General features: G+C 42.7%; 1 protein-coding gene across 3 annotated transcripts; it reads left to right on the top strand.

Annotated features, from left to right (window-relative positions):
• The first annotated feature begins 2,027 nt into the window (after positions 1-2,027).
• ZNF180 (zinc finger protein 180) lies at positions 2,028-17,651 on the top strand. 3 transcript variants are annotated; one of them, XM_016212626.2, is made up of 5 exons: positions 2,028-2,184; positions 4,679-4,768; positions 9,560-9,634; positions 13,941-14,064; positions 15,191-17,651. In XM_016212626.2, the coding sequence occupies exons 2-5, from the start codon at positions 4,718-4,720 to the stop codon at positions 16,921-16,923; spliced, it is 1,983 nt and encodes a 660-aa protein (XP_016068112.2). In that variant the 5' UTR covers positions 2,028-2,184; positions 4,679-4,717; the 3' UTR covers positions 16,924-17,651. The 3 variants fall into 3 exon arrangements, with proteins under 3 accessions (XP_016068112.2, XP_016068111.2, XP_016068113.2); XM_016212625.2 differs by lacking the exon at positions 2,028-2,184 and adding an exon at positions 2,895-3,448; XM_016212627.2 differs by lacking the exon at positions 2,028-2,184 and adding an exon at positions 4,281-4,339.
• The last annotated feature ends 1,886 nt before the right edge of the window (positions 17,652-19,537 follow it).

Genomic DNA, 19,537 nt, shown 5'->3' with positions numbered 1-19,537 from the left:
TGTTGGGACTCAGTGAGTCTAGGCACATAAAGTCCCTGGCACAGAGGAGAAATTCAATAAAAGTCAGTTCCCTACATGCTGGGGGACATGCAGATGTATCAGGCCTGGCATTTGTGCCTGGAACGTTCATGGTGCAGTAAAGAAAAGATCAATATCCTCAAGCCCATACAGGAAGGGCAAACGGTGTTCTTGGAATCCCAAGAGGTGGTTGGCTCCTGGATGGTGAAGAAAGGTGGGTCTTTGACAGTTCATTCATCTATTGAATGATTCATTAGTTCACTCATTCACCATTCAACCACTAAGTGTTAGCTAACTCTTTTTCGTGTGTACGTGGTATTAATAATATCACCTGTATCAGTATTACTTAAAGTGTGATCTATGATTACTTTCACTCTATTTTTAATAATTTTAGTTAACTTGAGCTCATTGAAATTTCTTTTGCAGCTACACACAATGCCTAGTATTTTCTATAAAGTTTTCAAGGCCACTTCCAAATTTGGATAAGATTGCACTAAACCAAATTATGAATCATTTTAGAAGACTCAACTATGAAACTGATCTTATGTTACAAATTACTGATATTGAATATTACTTAAAACCATTTAAGCCCAGCCAGGCATGGCTCAGCGGTTGAGCGTGGACCTAGGATCCAGGCGATCAGGGTTCGATTCCCGGTCAGGGGCGTGCAGGAGGCAACCGATCAATGACTCTCTCATCATTGATGTTTCTATCTCTCTCTCTCTCCCTCTCCCTTCCTCTCTCTGGAATCAATAAAGATTAAAAAAAAGAAAAAAAAAAGAATTCAGCATGATGTAAATTGTGCAGTTGTGATTGTCATCATCATCCCAGTTCCTAGAACTCTTATGCTTTTGGGTTTAGAACCATTCTTTGAGTCCTATCTGCCTTTTGATTTTGCTTCTGATTAAGAGCATCCAATGATGCTCTTTGTTCTTGGTTCTTGTGTACTAACTTTCTCATGCTCTGCTTGTGTCCCCACAAATACAAGTAATGCAAATAATTATATGTGTTTATTGAACACTCTGTCAGGCTCTGAGCTACATGCGCTTTTTTTTTAATCCTAATCTGAGGCCCTAGCTGGTTTGGCTCAGTGATTAGAGTGTTGGGTCCCTGGTTAGATTCCAGCCAAGGCCAGGGCCCTCGGTTTCAGGCTCGATTTGCGGGAGGCAACCAATCGATGTGACATAGATGTCTCTCACTCTCTCTCTCTCTGTCCAAGCAATGTTAAAATATCCTCAGGTGAGGATTAAAAAAAAAATCCTAATCTGAGGATATGTTTACTTTTTTTTTTTTTTTTTAGAGCGAGAGAATGGAAGAAGGGAGAGAAAGGAACATGATGTAGGAGAGAAACATCGAATGGTTGCCTCCTGCATTCGCGCCAACCGGGGATCAAACCCACAACCCAGCTATGTGCCCTGAGCGGGAGTCGAACCCCCAATGTTTAGGTGCACGCCCGGGACGATGCTCCCAACAACTGCTCACCTGCCCCGGGCTGGGCTACGCGCGCTTCATACGCGACCGCATTTGCGCCTGAACACAACTCCGGGGGTCAGGGGCTGCTGCTGCCGCCATTTCAAAGGTGAGTGAATAGGTTCTGGACAGTTAGGAAGCCGCATGGCTGGAGCGGGACTTAGTTCTAGCGGTGAGGATTCTGTCCTTCCCAGCTTACCCTGTGACATCAGGGCTCTAGCCTCCGGGTGGAAGGGCACGGGTCAGGCCTCGCGTCCCGCTTCTCCACTCCGGGCCGCCCACAAACTTGGAGACGCACAGCCGCGGCCCCAAGCCCGGACCGAGAGCCGGGCGCTCCATTGCAGTCCGGCGGCGCCCGCCCTTCCCTGAGGCGCTGGAACGCGCCGCCGAGGCTTCTGGGAATTGTAGTTCGGAATCGCCGAACCCAAACGCACTTCCGGGTTGGGCCAGAAGCGCAGCCATTGTCCCCCGCGCGGACGCTCGCTTTCGCCGCGCATCTCGGCCCTTCGGAGGTTAACCCCAGAGGCCTTGCGAATACCGACTTAGGGAGGGGACCGAACTAGCGTAACCCGAGTCTGCCGTGTGCAGAATCGGGGTAGGGGGGGTTGCTTTATCGAGCTCGTCCGGCCGCAGAGCCGTGCCGGATACTGAGGCTCGCACAGGCCCGGCCTGGGCGGCGAACCCGTAGACGCCCAGGTTGGTGAGGAGCGGGCGGCGCTCGGTGTCCCGTGCGCGCACGCGCATTGTCTAGGCGGGAAGCTGGGATTGGGGGCGTGGGTGGGCGATCTGGGACCTGCGCGGGCGGCGCTTCAGCCTGCCGTCCCCAAAGCTGGAGGTGCTGGTGCGGCTGGCGATTCTGGTTCTCCGCTCTGCGCGCGTGCGTGGGCGCTCTTGTCCAGGTTCTGAGGATGCCCAGGTTGATGGGAGACAAGCCCTGAGCACTGGTGTTGAGGGTGGGGGCATTCTGAGAACCCCTCCGCCCCTTCATCCAAGGCTGGGCCTGTTTTAGTGGAGGACCCGAGGACCACTGGGTTGACGAAGTAACTCATTTGCAGATTCTGGTTCCTGGAGGAGAGGGTCTGTGTCATTGCCCCTATACCCTTGAGCAGGTGTTTGAGTAGGAAGCACGAAGTGGGAGGTGAGATTCTGGGCAGCTGGCTCTGGGACCCTGGAGCAGACACTGCTCTTCTCCCAGGCCTGGGGGCGCCCTGGGTAATGAAGAGACCAGGTGGGAGTTGCAAATTCTTGCCCCTGGGGAGCCATTGTTGCTTCAGCGAACCCTCAGTGGGAATAGCTGATGGACTGCAGACTCTCAGGTGGAAGGAGGGACCAGGGTCTAGAGGCAGGTTCTAGGCAGAGCACTCCCTGCCCAAGCTGGGGGGGGGGGGGGGGGGGGCTTCTGAACAGAAGGCAGGAATTGACTGGTATTCTTGGGACCCTCGTAGGATCGTGCAGAGCCCTAGGGCATTTAGGTTTGATGGAGATGCTGGGTTGGAGGTACAGAATTGGAGCCCCGGAAGGACAGAGCTGCAGCAGCTGCCATCAGATGGGCAGCTGTTTGGGGAGGAAGCAAGGTGCTGCCAGCATGATTATGAAGTAGGTGTTCCTGGGACCTTTGCTCAGGAGCTACTCTGCTTACAGGCACAGGCATGCCCAGGTTTGTAGAGGGACAGGGTCTGTGCTGCAGATTTGGACCTAGAAGGGGCTGTATTCAGCATGGCACCTCACGTTTGGGGTGTTCAGGTTTGGGTGGGAGGAAGTGGAAGGTCCCAGTTTCCATGGGAGCTGGTCTCTCATGGGTTTGACAACCCCAGGCCAATGCTTAAGTCCTGGGGCTGCTTCTGGAGCTCGATGCTCAAGCTACTATTTGGGTGTTCTGATGTTTTGGCGGCAAGCAGGCAGTGGACGCAGGTGACCCCAGAACCCTCACGGAGACTTGCAGGTTCCTTTTGTGTCTCAGGTAGGTTTAGGCACAGAATGAGAGATACAGATTCTCACCTGAAGAGCAGGGACTGCACAAGACCTGCAGGCTGGCAGAGGGCCCAGGTCCTGGATGCAGGTTCTGGGCACTAGCCTGCCCTGTGTATGCCAGCAAGAGGACCTGGGTGGGTAGCCTCTGTGCAGTGGTCCCTGCAGAGAGCCAGGACAGGACCCTGGAGTAGAAGCCTGGGTCCCCCATTTTGGAGCTAGAGATTCTTGTCTTGGGGCTGCTCCAGTTGCACTCTGCACATGCGCTGGCATTTGGTCAGGATGGGGACTCAGGGGCAGTCCTAGGTGGATAGAGAGAACAGCTGCAGATTCTGGGCTGCAGAGGGGTAGAGTTGTACCAGTTCTCTCTGCACAGGCACAGGTGTTTGGGTAAAAAACAAGAGGCTGAAGGTGGGTATTAGACAAAGGATGCTGGGGTCATTGTGCAGATGGCACCCCAATCAGCCTGATGATGCCTAGGTTGGTAGAAAAACGAACTTCCTGAGTTGCCAGCTACCCAGGGAGATGTTTGCACAGGAATCTAGGTAGTTGTGGCTCAAGTAGGGGCCTGTGGAGATTGGTGGAGGAAACAGTTTGGGTGCAGGTTCAGGATACAGGTGCACTGTGACACACTGTAGTGTTTGATGAGAATCCAGTGGGGGTGAGGGTGTGGGTAAGAGGGAGAGATGGGGTGGGAGTGGGATGCATAGGGTGGGATTTGCCAGGGGCTGTTCTAGTCTCTAGCCCAGAAACATCTAGTTGGTATAAAGACAAATGAAGTACACAATCTGGGCCTGGGAGGGGCTGGCGTGTGCTGGGGTCTGTCAGGAGGCTTCTAGTGCTGTGCTGTTTCTGTTGCCAGTTCAGGCCTGAGGACATCCAGGTTGGTGTAGGGACCAGGTCAGAGCTACAAATTCAGGACCCAGGAGGGTTTTGGGGTGGGAACCTGGGCTAGCGCTGGTAGGGGCTGGCTTACCCCAGAATGGGGCAGGGACCAGGTCTGGGGGCAGCTGAGCTCTGTGCATATGCTTGGCTATTTGAGCAGGAAGTTGGAAGCAATCAGTGACAGGTTGCTGGAGGCTCAGGCCTGGGTAATGGGAGGGTAGGATCCTGGGAAGGGTCAGGCTGTGTCACGAGCTTCCTGCATGTAGTCAGGGAGTGTGTGGTTCAGGGCCATCAATCCCAGAGCCCCAGAAACCCTGCAGGGTTTCTCCCCTTGCAGCTCAGGACCTCAGGTTCTGCCCTCTGTGGGAAGGAGAGCATGGAAGAGCAGGAGGAGAAGCCCCCAGGGCCCCTGAAGGCCTGTGTGCAGGTGAGTGAGCTTCCCTTCACCTGGAGACCCAGAGCTTGCTCCCACCCAGGCCCCACAGCCCAACCCTCTGGGCTTGGGATCTGTCCCGCTGTCTGCAGTGTTTTGGGGGCTTTTGGCCCCTCCTGACCTGCAGTCCTAGGTCTGATTTGACTATAGGCTGACGTGAAGTGAGCAGGTCACTCCATGATACCTCTGCTTGTCTCTGTTCCTCTACTCTGGGTCACATGTGGTCCCACCCGTGTCACAGAGAGAACAGTTCTTATCTTCTGCCTAAGACTCTTCTCTGTGTGGAAGTCAACAGTCTGATTCCTGTTTCCATTCTGTAAAGTATGCAAAGAAAAAAGGAGACTGTTCCTTCATTACATGGAGAGGTGACTGCTGAACAAAAAAGATGATTTTAAAATGCTCCAGGACAGATGCTAAGTGAAGTAAGCCAGACACAGAGAGACAGATACTGCATGATCTTTCTTGTATGTGGAGTCTAAAACAGTCAAGCTTGTAAAAACAGAGAGTAGAATGGTTGCTGCCAGGGTCTGGAGGGTTGGGGACATGGGGAAGTGTTGGTCTCAGGATGCAGAGGTTCAGTTAGATGGGATGAGTAAGTTCTGGAGGCCTATGTACAACGTGGTGACTAAAGTTAACAATACTGTACTGTGAACTTGAAGTTTGCTAAGAGAGTTGATCTTAAGTGCTCTCACCATACAAAAGAACCATAACTGTGTGAGGTAATGGATGTGTTAGCTTGATTGTGGTGCTCATTTGACAGTTTATATGTATAATCAAAACATCACATTGTACACCTTAAATATATACAATTTCTATTTGTTAAGTATACCTCCAAGGTTGCAAAATAAAATAGCAGAGGGAGTCTAGAGCATGCAGAAGTGGGGGTAAAGGCTTTTAATTCCATTCATATATCCCAACTTGCACACATCTCTAGTCCTGTTAAATTCAGATAACTCAATATTGAGGAGAGTACAAAGTTGAAAAATACAGTTTTTTATAGTATAGAATTCATGACCCAGGGAAGAGGTATATAGATAGAAGTAATACAAGAAGAATGATTTTACTAGATCAGTAAGGTTTAATAAAAACAGCTAAGAAATCCTAAGGAGAGAAGAGATGAGACTTTACGCTATCTGGGACCACTTTATGAAAGAGGTGGCACTTGATGGAGGGCTTGAATGATCAGACTTGAGCTGTGGGGCAGTGGAAAGGGGAGGAGTGCGGATCAGGCAGTCAGTGTATGGACCATCCCTAGTGAGCTCCATGGACTTAAATGAATTTGCTAAACTTTATTACCATTAATTTCTGTGTTGGTGAACTTGATCTCCTTCAAAATAAATTAGATAATTGTGTGAAATATTCTATGTTGAAGTACTCTGTGTATTATTAAATGCAGGCAAAAGTTAGATGGTAGGAGCTAAGATATAAATAAGATGTAAATACAGGAGGCATTCCTAAAACAGTCAGTAACCCAAAGTGGCTAGAAAGAGTGTAGGTGTAGGTGTGTGTGTGTGTTCACACACTTTTGTAACAAGATGGTTTTTGAGCATTTAGTTTGAGAGAGAGAAAGTTGGGAGTAGGTTCTGGAGGATGATGCTTTGAATTTTCTGAGAAGGGCTCCCAAAAAGGTTTCTTCTGGCCAGAGGAGGGACTTGAGCTCAGCATGATTTGGTGACTTCAGGAACCACAGGGGCAAATGTGTAGCACATCCCTTGCCCCTTTTCTCAGTGGTTGTTTTACTGTTAACACACATTTGGGAAGTGCCTACTGTGTGTCAGTACTGATTTAAGCCCAGTGAAACCATGGTGAACAGGAGAGCTTAGCTTTTTTCCACTCTAGTGGAAGTGGAATTAAAAAACAAAGGCATAGAAACAAAAGCAGGTAAAGTGGCAGAATGGACTGTTTGTGTGAGGGCAGGAAAGGATATTTGATGCAGAATTGACTGTGAGCAGAACTCATCTCTCTTTTATTTTCTGTGAAAATTTAAAAAAAAAATCCTCACCCAAGGATATGTTTTTATTGCTTTTTAGAGAGAGAGAAAGGAAGAGAGAGAGAAACATCAATCGGTTGCCTCCATACGTGCCCAACCAGGGATCAAATCCGCAACCTAGGTATGTGCCCTGACTAGGAATCGAACCATCTGAGCCACCCAGCTGGAGCTTCCCTGTAAAAACTTTTAAGCCAAAAGGTGTTGAACACGATTTTGATTAAAGAGAAGGTGCACCCATGTTCCCCAAGTAAAATTGTTTTAGTGGTTGTGGCAGATAAGGATCATTTTGGAGTTTTCTTTCTGTTTGAGTACCTGCTGAGTTACAAACATTGTTTCGATTCTAACTTCGTTCTTTGGCACTGTTTCTTAATTGATCTTAGCTGTTTCAAAACAAAACACAAAAACGGAAAGTGTGTAATAATTTAAACTATAGTCTAGTGTTTTCCTTTCTTGAGAAACTCTAATTTCCCAAGTTTTTTGTTTGTTTGTTTTTAAAATTGTTACAGGATGAGTTAACTTCTGATCCTTAAATTGTTAGAATTCAACGCCAACTTCTGTGGCAAGAAAAGACATGTCTGGCATTGTCACATGTTACAAATGTGATTTCTCTTTGCAGTGAGTTTCCATAATATGGTTGAGTCCATTAGCAGTTTGGGGTTGAAAGGGGTTTCCAGACCCAATACTTGTCTGTGTGTGTGTGTGTGTGTGTGTGTGTGTGTGTAGACATGTAGGCTTCCTCACACCAACAAGCAGTTATCTGCTACCAGCAAGGTGTCTTGAGAATTCAACTCAATTCTGACACTATCTACCCAGAGATAGAATCAGATTCCAGAGGTAAGGAGCTCAGCCCTACACCACCACTTTCTACTTCAGGTGCCAGCTGCAAGCCACATTGTTATCTGTGCTTTTCTGACCGACTGGCTAAAAAACCGCAGGTTCCCATGACCCCTCTTTGGGTTTGATTAATTTGCTAGAACAGCTCACAGAAATCAGGAAACTCGTTTACTTACTAGATTACGTATTTATTACAAAGGATATTAAAGGATACGAATCAGCTCCCAGATGAAGAGATACATGAGGCCAGATCCTGAATGAAGGAGCTTCTGTCCTCGTGTAGCCTGGCCCAACAAGGTGGCTCATGGAAGCATCCTAGTTCCCCAGTATGGAAGCTGTCCAAAAAAAGGGACTAAGGAACTGTTCTTTGGGGTTTTTATAGAGCCTTCATTATATAGTCATGATCGATTCAACCCCAAGCCCCTTTCTTTTCCCTGGAAATCAGGGTGGGGCTGAAAGTTCTAATTCTCTAATGATATTGGCTCCTGCAGGCAACCAGCTACCACCCTTGGGTGGGGTCCAAGAGTCACTTCATTAACACAGCAAGAGAGGAGATTCTAAGGAGCTATAGCTAGGAACTGTGGGTGAAGACCAGATATATCTGAGACATATATTTTGGTCTTCCGAATTTGGCCCTCCAATATACCGAAAGGTGGCAGGTTTGATTCCTGGTCAGGGCACATACTCAGGTTATAGGTCCAATCCCCAGTCGGGGTACGTACAGGAGGCAACCAATCGATGTTCCCTTCTCCCTTCCTCTCTCTTTAAAATAAAAATTTAAAAGTATATATATACCGCCAATCCAGCCCTGGCTGGGTGGCACAGTTGGTTGAAGCATTGTCCCGTACACCAAAAAAGTTGCGGGTATAGAAAAACAGACAACAAAAATGTTGGAGGTACTCCCATTTAGAGCACATACCTAGGTTATGGGTTTGATCCCTGTTCAGGGTGTATATGGGAGACAACCGATTGATGTTTCTCTCTCATATCCATGTTTCTTTTTTTCCCTTCCTCTCTCTCTCTAAAATCAATAAAAACATATTCTCAAGTGAGGATTATATATATAGCCAGTCCAGAAAGGTTGTATCAATTTAAACTTCTACTAAGAAGCTCCTGACCAGTGGGCCACTGCAGGAGGAACTGTTAGCAACAGGCAGAAGAAACACTCCACACTGTTGGGATTTTGGTTACATACAGGGGCTTTTAGCAAGCCAGTAAATACAGAATAGATAATGGGAGCAGGAGAAGGAAGGCACAAATATGGAAAACAGCAAGGCTAGAATAAAATGTGTTTAATTGTACTTGGAGGTACCAGTGTGAATTTATGGTCTCTAATATGTAGAGATAATGATAGAAATAGAGATTTAGTTTTATTTGATTTAAAGAGGTGAGCATCTTTTTATATATTCACTGGCCATTTTATTTCTTCATAGTTGAGCTGCATTGCATTTCCCTTTGTCTGCTTTTCTATCGAGGTTACCTTAGTGACTTGGAAGAAGTCTTAACTGTGGATTTTTGTTACTGGTGCCTTTACTGGTGATGCTTTTTGCCAAATGTATTATTAAGCTAAATTACTGGGGTTTTTTCTTGATCCTTCTTTGGTCATGCTGTATTCTGTCTTACTTGCTTACAATTCCGAGACCCAGGAGTTCAGGCAGGGACCAACTGGACAAATCTTTTCATCTACACAGTGCCTGGAATCATTCAGCTAGTAGCTGGGCTGGCGTGGAAGATCCACAAAGACCTCGTGCCCATGTCTGATGTTTCAGTGCCTCTCCAGATGTCCCCTCTCTGTCCACATGGCTCTCTTGAGCTTATCAATGGGAGGGAGCAGATGTTTGATCGGTAGGGTGCATTAAAACAGGTGGTATGTCAAGGTGGAAGCCTACTCACAATGAGAGTTTTGAACTGTGACTTAGCTCCCTTTATTTTCCTTTTTCTCATCTGTTTTACCTTCTCAGGACTCTCTCCTTCCTCAAGAGATTATCATCAAGGTTGAGAGAGAAGATTCTGGGTCACTGGCCATCCCATCCCAGGTGAGTTGGACACATGGTCTCTTTACATTGAGAAATGTGTGTGGCTGGTTGATGGCAGAAGCCAGATTGAAGTGAACTTGGAAGTGAGTAGAAAGTGATGGAAATGGAGGTTAGAATGGATAACTTTTACAGAAATTTGGTGATCATGTGAAAGATTGAAGAGAGTGATAGATGTCAGGAAATTTGAAGTTGAAGGGCTTTTCTTTTTCCTTAAAGGACTGAAAAGATTTGACTCCTAAGTGGTTGCAGGAAGGAGTTAGTGGGGGAAAAATTAATAATCAGGAGAGAGAGAAGATAAAACTATAAAGCAGAGTCCTTGATTAGTGCCAGGGGAATATGTGAATAAATTGGCTTATAAAGGATGAGTGAGGTTGAGGGAGTTGTGTGAAAGCTTGGATTTGTCTCTGAACAAGTACATGGAGTTATCTGTTGGGCATGAAGGTGGGGATTGGAATGGAGAGATAGTTGATAAGTATGGAAAAGTCTTAAAATAGTAATTTTGGGTTATGGGCGAACAAACTGCTCCAGGAGGCATATCAGGGTTGCTGGGAGGTCTGAAGGGACCTATCCAAGATAGTGACTTTTAGTTGATAACACACTGTCCAGCTACTTCTGTTGGTACCCCCCCCCCAAAGGGGGGCATTCTGTAACTTACTTTTCATAGATTAGGTAGACTGACATTCAGATTTGTTTAGTTTTTGTAGCCACAAGCATTCAGTAGAAGCCCCATAGGTCAAGGTAATATCTGAAAGAGAATTTTTGAATGTATTTAGTAGGATTAAAATGAATGGTCCCTGGACTCTAAACTGAATAATTAAGATGGAAAAGATGAAGAGGATACTAACTAGAAAGGAAAAGAATATAGACTGGTAGATAGTAGTAGTAGACATTTTTATAGAGTAATGGACCCAAACCATCCAAGGATGAGAAAGGTAAAGGGAGTAATTGAACAGGTAAAGTGGAGAAGTCTGCCAGAGGGGAGGCGGTTAGGGGACTGGGTGAAAAAGCCAAGGGATTGAGAAGAACATATTGGTAGTTACAAAATAGTCACAGGAATGTAAAATACAGCATAGGGGATATAGTCAATAATATTGTAACAACTATGTATTTCCAGTGCCAGGTGGGTACTGGAAATATTGGGGGGAACCACTTTGCAAAAAGTATATGATTGTCTAATCACTGTGCTGCACACCAAAAACTAATACAAAAGAATATTGAATGTAAACAGTAATTGAAAAAAGTGTTTTTAATCTGATGTAATGAAAGAATAGGCAGTTCTATGTGTGTGACTTGAGAGATGGAGTACTTTATGTTAAGTCTGGGGTCTCACCCTAAGAGTGGAGTACTGAAGAGCAATTCTAGGGTCTGGGAGTTTGGCAAGCCATGTAAATTGATAACTGAGAACACAATTCTTCATGTCAAGCAACCTTGAAGTTGTAGTCCAACTACCAACCTTAGGCATATGTATTAATTTCTTTAGTCCTTTGTCTGAAAAAATGGTGCTACTAATAGAATTTTCTCACAGGGACCTTGTAAGAATTAAATGAATGATGCATTTAGTATTTACTATACATCAACACAGTAAGTGCTTCATTAAAGTCATTTATTTTTATGGTATTATCAGAGAACTCTACAAGTGGATGCTATAGACCAGTGATTTTTCAACCAGTGTGCTATGGCTGGCACATTGGTGTGCCACAAGAATTTTTAAAACATGCAATAACTGACTAGTCAGGAGCACTGACTTCTTTTCCTTTAGATTGTCAAATTAAAAAATGACAACAGCCAACACAACAGTAGCTATCCAGTGTGAATGCCCTGTCTTGAACCATAAATATATAGGTCATATAATAGAGTTGTATCTTATTAGTCACGTAGCACAGTAAGGTTGCTTCTGGTTAATTCTTGGTACCAAAAATCCTAACAAGTATAGGTACCTGATTTTTTTTAAAAGTCACTTTGGAGCAAAAACAGTAGGTAATTACTACTATTCTTTTTGCAAGTCAATCAGGATTATACCTTTTTATGTCATATTGGCAAAAATATATTTTTTGGTGTTCCACAGAATTTTAGTAATTAGTTTATGTATGCCAAGAGATGACAAAGGTTGAAAATTGTTATAGACAATGGAAGATGAAACAAGTTCATAAAATGGGGAGGTGAATCATAGGTATTATAAGTCTTCAGGGGTTAGGGGAGTGGTTCAAGAGGTTGGTAGGATAAAGCTCTTTCAAGAAGTGAGGTAAATGATAAGAGGTTCAGTATAACTGAGAGGACTCACACCCTCCTCCTTTGATGCTGAGACCGTGGGATGGGAGAGCATGACTAACCTAAGCTTGTGAGGACTATGAAGGAAGGAGTCCACAGGGGAGGAAGATAGGTTTCCATTAACATAGGGATATAGAGGGAATATTTGGTGGAGATGTTGAAGCTATAGGATTTCATTATTATAGAAGATGAGTTCCTGAGGGCACAGTTGAAGGGTTCTGGAAGGGATTTGGAGGAGTGGGGAGTTGGGGCGAGGTGAGGCAGAATAGAATAAGTGGGGCTAGAAGTTCAGAAAAGCCAGTATCCACATACTGAAGGACTTTTTCAAATGGATATGTGATAGGCCCTGTGAGTTTCAGGTGCGAGAAGAAGACCTAAGTCAGAATTTATATTCTGATATAAAGTCTATCAATTCTATTGATTCATGTATTGACATAATTTACCAAATATATATTTAGTATTTATTATACACCAACACAGTGCTAAGCACTGGAGTTACAGTTGTAAACTATAAATACCTTGTACTTGCCTTCATGGACTGTAGCCTAGTGACAAAGATGACCATTATGCAGATGATAAGAAAGTGTGGAACTTTGAGAACATATAGCTGGGATTGATTGGGAGGTGCTAATCTAGTCTAGTATTTATCTGATATTTGAATAAGCTTGATATTAAAGGTACCTACATTAAGTAGCAAAGAGGAGTATGTATTTTTTAAAAGGAAGCATGGATTAGAGGTTGGAAAACAGTACTGTAGATCCATATTCAACAGAAGTCGCAGTTTGCAAATGACATTTCTCAATCCCATTTTGGGCTAATCATGAAAACCTTTGAGACTTTGGTGAAATTTATGGCCCCAACATAGAAAAATACAGTACAGCAGCATTTTGCATAGAATTCCTTGGGATTCGCAGAGCCTGTGTCTTATTCGTGAATTACAGCATAATAACACCTGGTCTATTTTAAAAGCCTTTAGGGGTAAGTGGCATTTTACTTCCCTGGCTTTTGCTGCCTTTGGGTAAGATCAGATCACTCTCAGCACTTCTTTTTTGGATAAAAATTCCTGCCCAGTAGTTTTGAAAATAGGTCCTTTTCTGCTCAGAGCAGGCAGTCCTTTTTATATGGCACTAATGACTGAACATCTCCTAAAGGCCCTATGGTGCAGGTCTGTGTGGACAAAAGAAATAGAACTGTCATCTGAAGACTGAAGGGTCAGGGTAAAGGTCACATCAGCTGTCACTTAATTTCTCAGAGTTTTCAGACAATAATAATTACTAATGGCTTTATATATATCATCACAATTAATTGACAACAATCCAATGAGTTGGGTATGATTAAGCCTAATAAATAGAAATAGAATAAACTCACCATTAAAACACAGATTGTCACATTAGTTTTTTTTTTTTAATTCAGACATACACTGTTTATATGTGAGAAAACCCAAGTCTCTTTTCTTCCAAATCCAGTGCTCTTAATCTCTACTTCATTAAGGCCCACATTTCATCTTCTACTTAAGGCATCAGCAAAGTAGAGCCTGTGGGCCAAATGTGGCCTACCACCTATTTGTGTAAATAAAATTTTATTATAATAAAGCCACACCCATTTGTTTATTTTGTCTGGCTGCTATCTTGCTACAGCTGAGTAGTTGTGACAGACTGTAGTTTGCAAAGCCTATAATATTTACTCTTTGCTCTTTAATAGAAAAAGCTTACTGATCCTTGTTCAGTTAGCTTCTTAGGAATTTGGAGCGAATTCCTCTGTGGGAATTCTATATACCAGTGTAAAAGAGAGAAAATTTATATTAGTTCTTATCTGGTGTTCCTCTTTGGGTTGTAAAACAGATCCAACATCCAAAATCCAAGGGGGCTCACCTAGAAAACACATGTACACCTTAACTAGAATCCTTTGAACACTGACTATCTCAGTACAACTTCCAGGCCATCAAGTTTTCTTTCTTCCATCTGTCAAACTTTTCTTTCTCTATGAACATTAGAAGGAAATTATGCCCAGCTGAGCAGGAATGTGTGTCCTGTTTTAGGAAGGAGTGAACTTCAAAATTGTGACTGTGGACTTCACTCAGGAAGAAGACATTTTGAATCCTGCTCAGAGGACCCTGGACAGAGATGCAATCCTTGAGAACCACAGGGACTTGGTCTCTTGGGGTAAGGATATGGTCCCCTCTAATGAAGTTTGCATGTTGAAATTATTTCTTGTTTGCATTGATTAAGAGTTGTGGAGTTCAGAGGTAATGTTGACTTTGGCCACACATAGATTTTGTTTGTGCTTCTAATTTCTTAGTGAAGATTTAATTTTAATTTGTAGGGTAGAAAAGGTACAGCTTCTTGGGTTTGAGCTTGCTTAATCTTCATGATTCCCAAATGCCAAAGACTGGACCAAAATTCTGCAATAATTTTCTTTTGTCTCCAGCCCAGACACCCAAAGTCCTATGTCTTTCCCTGCCAACTTTTCAAACCAGACACAATTTTCTAGTTGGAGCAATGGGATGAGTATAAAAATAAGTTCCCAACACACATATCCTGGTGAGAAACAGACATAAATAAGTCACCATAGGTATAGAAAGTTTGATTAAAAAATTCCAATAGGGCATGCCAAATTTTTCATTTCCCACCTTCTAGTGGACAGTATACACCACCACTTTTCCAGGTACTCTCTAATGCTTGACTTAGCCGCCCAGGCTTCTGCTTATGGGCTAACCTCCATTCTCTCCTGGAATCACAGGAATCTGTGGGGCCATATTAGCCCCTAAGGCATTTAGGGAACTCTGGGATGACATTTACCCATTCTTTTTCCTGGTTCACAGTTGTCATTTGATCATGTCTTACTGACATAGGCTATGCTAGCAAGTTTCATGCCTTCATAAATTCCTAGAAATGTAGACACTAATTTCTATTTCAGTGAACATGTGTTTAGCACTTAAGAGGGTGGAAAGGACCCTTTATTACTTTGCTAAGAACTGCAAAATGGTTTTGTGATTCTTTTAGTCTATAGGTGATCTTATTTTGGAACATGGAGTTTTTGATTTGATGGCTAAAGTCTTATATTTTCAGTAAAACTAAAATTAAATTGTTCCATCCTAATGCCATGTTATACTATTGGGCTTTGGTAGTTCTCTGCTTACTGCTTCATCCCACCATCTTTCTTCTCAATCCAGGTTATAATAGCTGAAAACAAATCTACATGTATTTTACATCTTTTCATATCAGCATTATTCCACTATTCCAACTCTAACATTTTTTGGCTTGGATATTTTATTTTGCTTTCTTCTAGATTTGGCACCTGCACTTGGAAGAAGAGAATCAGCATCAAAGCAGAGAATTGTTGACAATGAGCCATCCAATGGAGTAAAGTTAGAAACATTGACAAGAGATGATTCTTGGTTATCTTCATGTGAAGAAGTTTGGGTTTGTAAGGACCAGTTGGAGAAGCAACAGGAAATACAAGAAAGACTTTTGAAGAAAGTGGCATTCACTCAAAAGAATGCTGTTACTCATGAGAGGGTCTGCAAAAGTGATGAACTTGAGAAGAGTGGTCTGAATTCCAGTCTTTCACCCCAGATGATACCCATAAGAAACCATTTTCATAAACATGCCTCACATGTTAAAAAATTACATTATTCTGTTTTTAACAGTCATCAGATGATTAATGACAGTGATAAACTATGTGAAAATAATGAATATGGGAAAAAACCCCAGAGCATTCACCTTATTCAGTTTACAAGAACTCAAACAGAAGAGAAATCCTATGGATTTAGCAACACTATTCAATCTTTTAGCCATGGTACACCTCTAAATATACATGAGAAAATACATGCAAGAGGAAAACCCTTTGATGTTAAGGAATGTGGGCAACTTTTAAACCACAGCATACCCCATAATGAACAACCGAGAATTCCTGTTGAAGATAGTCAATATAAATGTAGTAAAATCTCAGAGAATTCGTCCCTTGCTCCAAACATGAGAAATTCTGAAGAGAAACCCTTTGAATGTGACCAATGCGGGAAATCCTTCAGCTGGAGCTCTCATCTTGTTGCACATCAGAGAACTCACACAGGGGAGAAACCTTATGAATGTAGCGAATGTGGGAAATCCTTCAGTCGGAGCTCTCATCTCGTTTCCCATCAGAGAACTCATACTGGAGAGAAACCTTATAGATGTAATCAGTGTGGGAAATCCTTTAGCCAGAGCTATGTCCTTGTTGTTCATCAGAGAACTCATACTGGAGAGAAACCTTATGAATGCAGTCAGTGTGGGAAGTCCTTCAGGCAGAGCTACAAGCTTATTGCACATCAAAGAACTCATACAGGAGAGAAGCCCTATGAATGTAATCAATGTGGGAAATCATTTATCCAGAGCTATAAACTTATTGCACATCAAAGAATTCATACCGGAGAAAAGCCCTATGAGTGCAACCAATGTGGAAAGTCCTTTAGTCAGAGTTATAAACTTGTTGCCCATCAGAGAACTCACACAGGAGAGAAACCCTTTGAATGTAATCAGTGTGGAAAATCCTTCAGCTGGAGCTCTCAGCTTGTTGCACATCAAAGGACTCATACTGGAGAGAAACCCTATGAATGTAATGAGTGTGGAAAATCTTTCAACCGCAGTTCTCACCTTGTTATGCATCAGAGAACTCATACAGGAGAAAAACCCTACGAATGTAATCAATGTGGGAAGTCCTTCAGCCAGAGTTATGTTCTTGTTGTACATCAGAGAACTCATACTGGAGAAAAGCCCTACGAATGCAATCAGTGTGGGAAATCGTTCAGGCAGAGTTCATGCCTTACTCAACATCAGAGAACTCATACTGGGGAGAAACCCTATGAATGTAATCAATGTGGGAAAACATTCAGCTTGAGTGCTCGACTTATTGTACATCAAAGAACACATACTGGAGAAAAACCCTTTACATGTAATCAATGTGGGAAAGCTTTCATTAACAGCTCTAAGCTTATTAGGCATCAGGCAACTCATACTGAAGAGAAACCCTATGAATGTAACTAGTTTGGAAATTTTTTAGCCAGAGTATATTCCTTCATGCCTCCCTTCCAAGGAAGCACATGTACTGAAAAGAACAAGTATAAAGTCAATATATGCAGAAAAGCTTTCTGTTAGTCATCTGTTATTGTGTACCTGGAAATTTTTTCTGGAGAAGAAAAGGGTGTTATAGATCACACATTTTATTTAGCAATTCCCTACGCAAAATCAGTCTTTATGACACATCCCAAACAAAATAATAAATGTTGGCACTTTTCCTTGCAGAGAGCACTCAGAGAGAATTACCATTAAATGGACAATAGGCAGTGGAGTGGTTGCCAGTGAGGCAGACCTTTTCTAATAAAGAGTGAGAATGCTAACACTGGTGGTGGTAAGAAGGTTGAAAAATTGCTGTTGTTAGAAATTAGGCTGGAAACAGTATTTCAGTGTATCATCTTAAAATATGATTTCCTCACTACTTTATATTCTCTTTCATGCAGCACTTTCTCTTATATATGAAGATTTTGTAAACTTTAGGAAAACTGTTATGATGCAAAGTGAAAAATGCAGGATAAGAGTATGGAACATTTATTCCTAGAACCACTGTGATACAATATTTGTGTGGGAGTAAAAATTAAAAGGGATTCTAGGTGTACCTATTTGGTTTTTAGATTTATGTCTGGCTTTTTTTTTTTTTATCTGAATGTGTACTGTTTTGATATAATATGTGATGAGTAAAGTTTAGTCAAAAGCAAGCAAGGAAGATTTATTTTCATTTCCTTTGACCATTTCAGAAAGACTAGACAGAAAACAGATTCCTCAGGTTCTGAAATTTCCATTTGGATTAGTATGATTAGGTCATTTAGGTAGAATTTAGAATCCCCAGGAATATGCCTCATTGAAGACAAAATATTTCCATGGGAATGTGGTATTGGAAATTTAGGCCAGAAAGGGTTTTATATGAGGGACTGAGATGCATGGGCAATATAAGGGCAAGTGGGCTCCCCCTCCCCCCATATATCCAAAGCAGTGTAAAGGAGCTCTATTTTTAAGGTGTTTTTTCCCCTCCCCTCATGTAAATTATCTTTCTCTGAATTATGTTCCTTAATGTGAGAGTCCTCTGAGTGGGAAGGCACTGCCCTAAGTGCTCATCACCTAAATTAAGCTTGCAGGAAAGCTTTTAGGGAGGTAAGATTGGTAGTTTCTTATTGATTTTTTTTGTTTTTGTTAATTTGGTTCAAATGTCTTTCTGGCCTTTTCTCCTAAATCATGAATTCTAATTTTGTGGATTATGGACCTGGAACCTCTGATCCCAAAGAGTTAATACAAAATAACCTGACAGTTGAACTGAGAGACCAGAGAATAGGGATAAATTCCCTGGAGAAATAAAAGGGCTAAAGTGACATCTGATAAGGGGTTTTCCTAGTAAAATTATGTCCCTATGGCATGACCCTAAGTGGAGCCATTTCTAAGGATTAAGTCAGAGAGTGCAACGTACCTGGTAGTGACTGAAATTCTTGGAGAACAAGTGTTAATGGCTGGAAAACTGGCTCCTCACCCCAAGAAAATCTTCAGTTAGTCTGTGGCTGTACAGATAGGGAAACAGCAGGAGTACTCCATGCATTACCTTTTGGAGAGGACATAAAATTGTGAAAACTGTTAGCAATGGGACCTGATTAGCCCCCCCCCCCCGTTATAGTTAAAATTTATGCTAATGCTAGGTAAAAGTAGATTATTTTCACTGGACATGTTGAAGCTTACTTTGAAGCCAAGGAGCTATGATTTCACAAATATGTTTAAAGCCAGATGGCCTAAAAAGGAGGACTCAAGATTTCAAGTTTGGAAAGTGGTTTATTGCTAAATAATCTCGAGTAAATGTTAAAAGCATTTCACTGAAAATGTGAAGTTGATAAAGTGCTAGAAATTTTTTAAAAAATTATCTTTATTGTTGAAAGCATTACAGGTGTCCCATTTTCCCCCCCGAATTGACCCCCTCCACCTCGCTCCCACCCCCTCCCCAGGCCTTCACCCCGCTATTGAGTGTGCCAGAAAATTTTTGAAGTGAGTCTGTGTTTGACTGGTGTGTGTGTGTGTGTGTGTTCCTGGCCAGGTTGAATATATGAGTCATCTGTATTACATCAGTTCCTAGGTGGTGATTTGTGGTTGCCAAGTGTTTTAAGATAGATTCAATAAATAAATAAAATGTTAATTTCTGTCATTTTCCCAATAATTTCCCTTTGTTGGAAAGATAGTCTTAATTAAATAAGGGTCAACAAAAAACGAAAAGAAGTTAAAGTGACAACATGCCAAAAATATGTAATTAAACTTCTGAACCTAAAATTTAGGGTTAAAAAAGGGAAGCAAGGGAGGGGCTTTTTTTTTTTTTTTTTTTTTTTTTTTAATCTGGGAGAAAGATCTTCCCCCACAATACCACGAAAAGATTTGACCTAACTAGGTGGGTTTAGGAACGTGAGCATCTGACATTTTCAGCTCTGATTATGGAAGACAGGCAACTCAAATGTCACAAGATAGGAAAATGGCTTCTGCAATCTACTTCTCAAAGCATGTGAGGCCACTGATAGATACAGCCATTGTTCTTAACCAAAGGTAGCAGGAAATGGCCCTGTGCCCTTCTCTGCAT

Source organism: Miniopterus natalensis, chromosome 18, assembly GCF_054644295.1.
Source record: "Miniopterus natalensis isolate mMinNat1 chromosome 18, mMinNat1.hap1, whole genome shotgun sequence".
In the NCBI taxonomy this organism is placed as follows: domain Eukaryota; kingdom Metazoa; phylum Chordata; class Mammalia; order Chiroptera; family Miniopteridae; genus Miniopterus; species Miniopterus natalensis.
The sequence above is the reverse complement of the archived record's forward strand: the minus strand, read 5'-3'. Positions and strand labels throughout refer to the sequence as shown.

Coding starts and splice junctions, on each gene's coding strand:
- ZNF180 (XM_016212626.2), top strand. CDS start 4,718: ATGGAAGAGCAGGAGGAGAAGCCCCCAGGGCCCCTGAAGGCCTGTGTG. Junction 4,769..9,559: donor CCCTGAAGGCCTGTGTGCAG/GTGAGTGAGCTT, acceptor TTACCTTCTCAG/GACTCTCTCCTTCCTCAAGA. Junction 14,065..15,190: donor CAGGGACTTGGTCTCTTGGG/GTAAGGATATGG, acceptor GCTTTCTTCTAG/ATTTGGCACCTGCACTTGGA.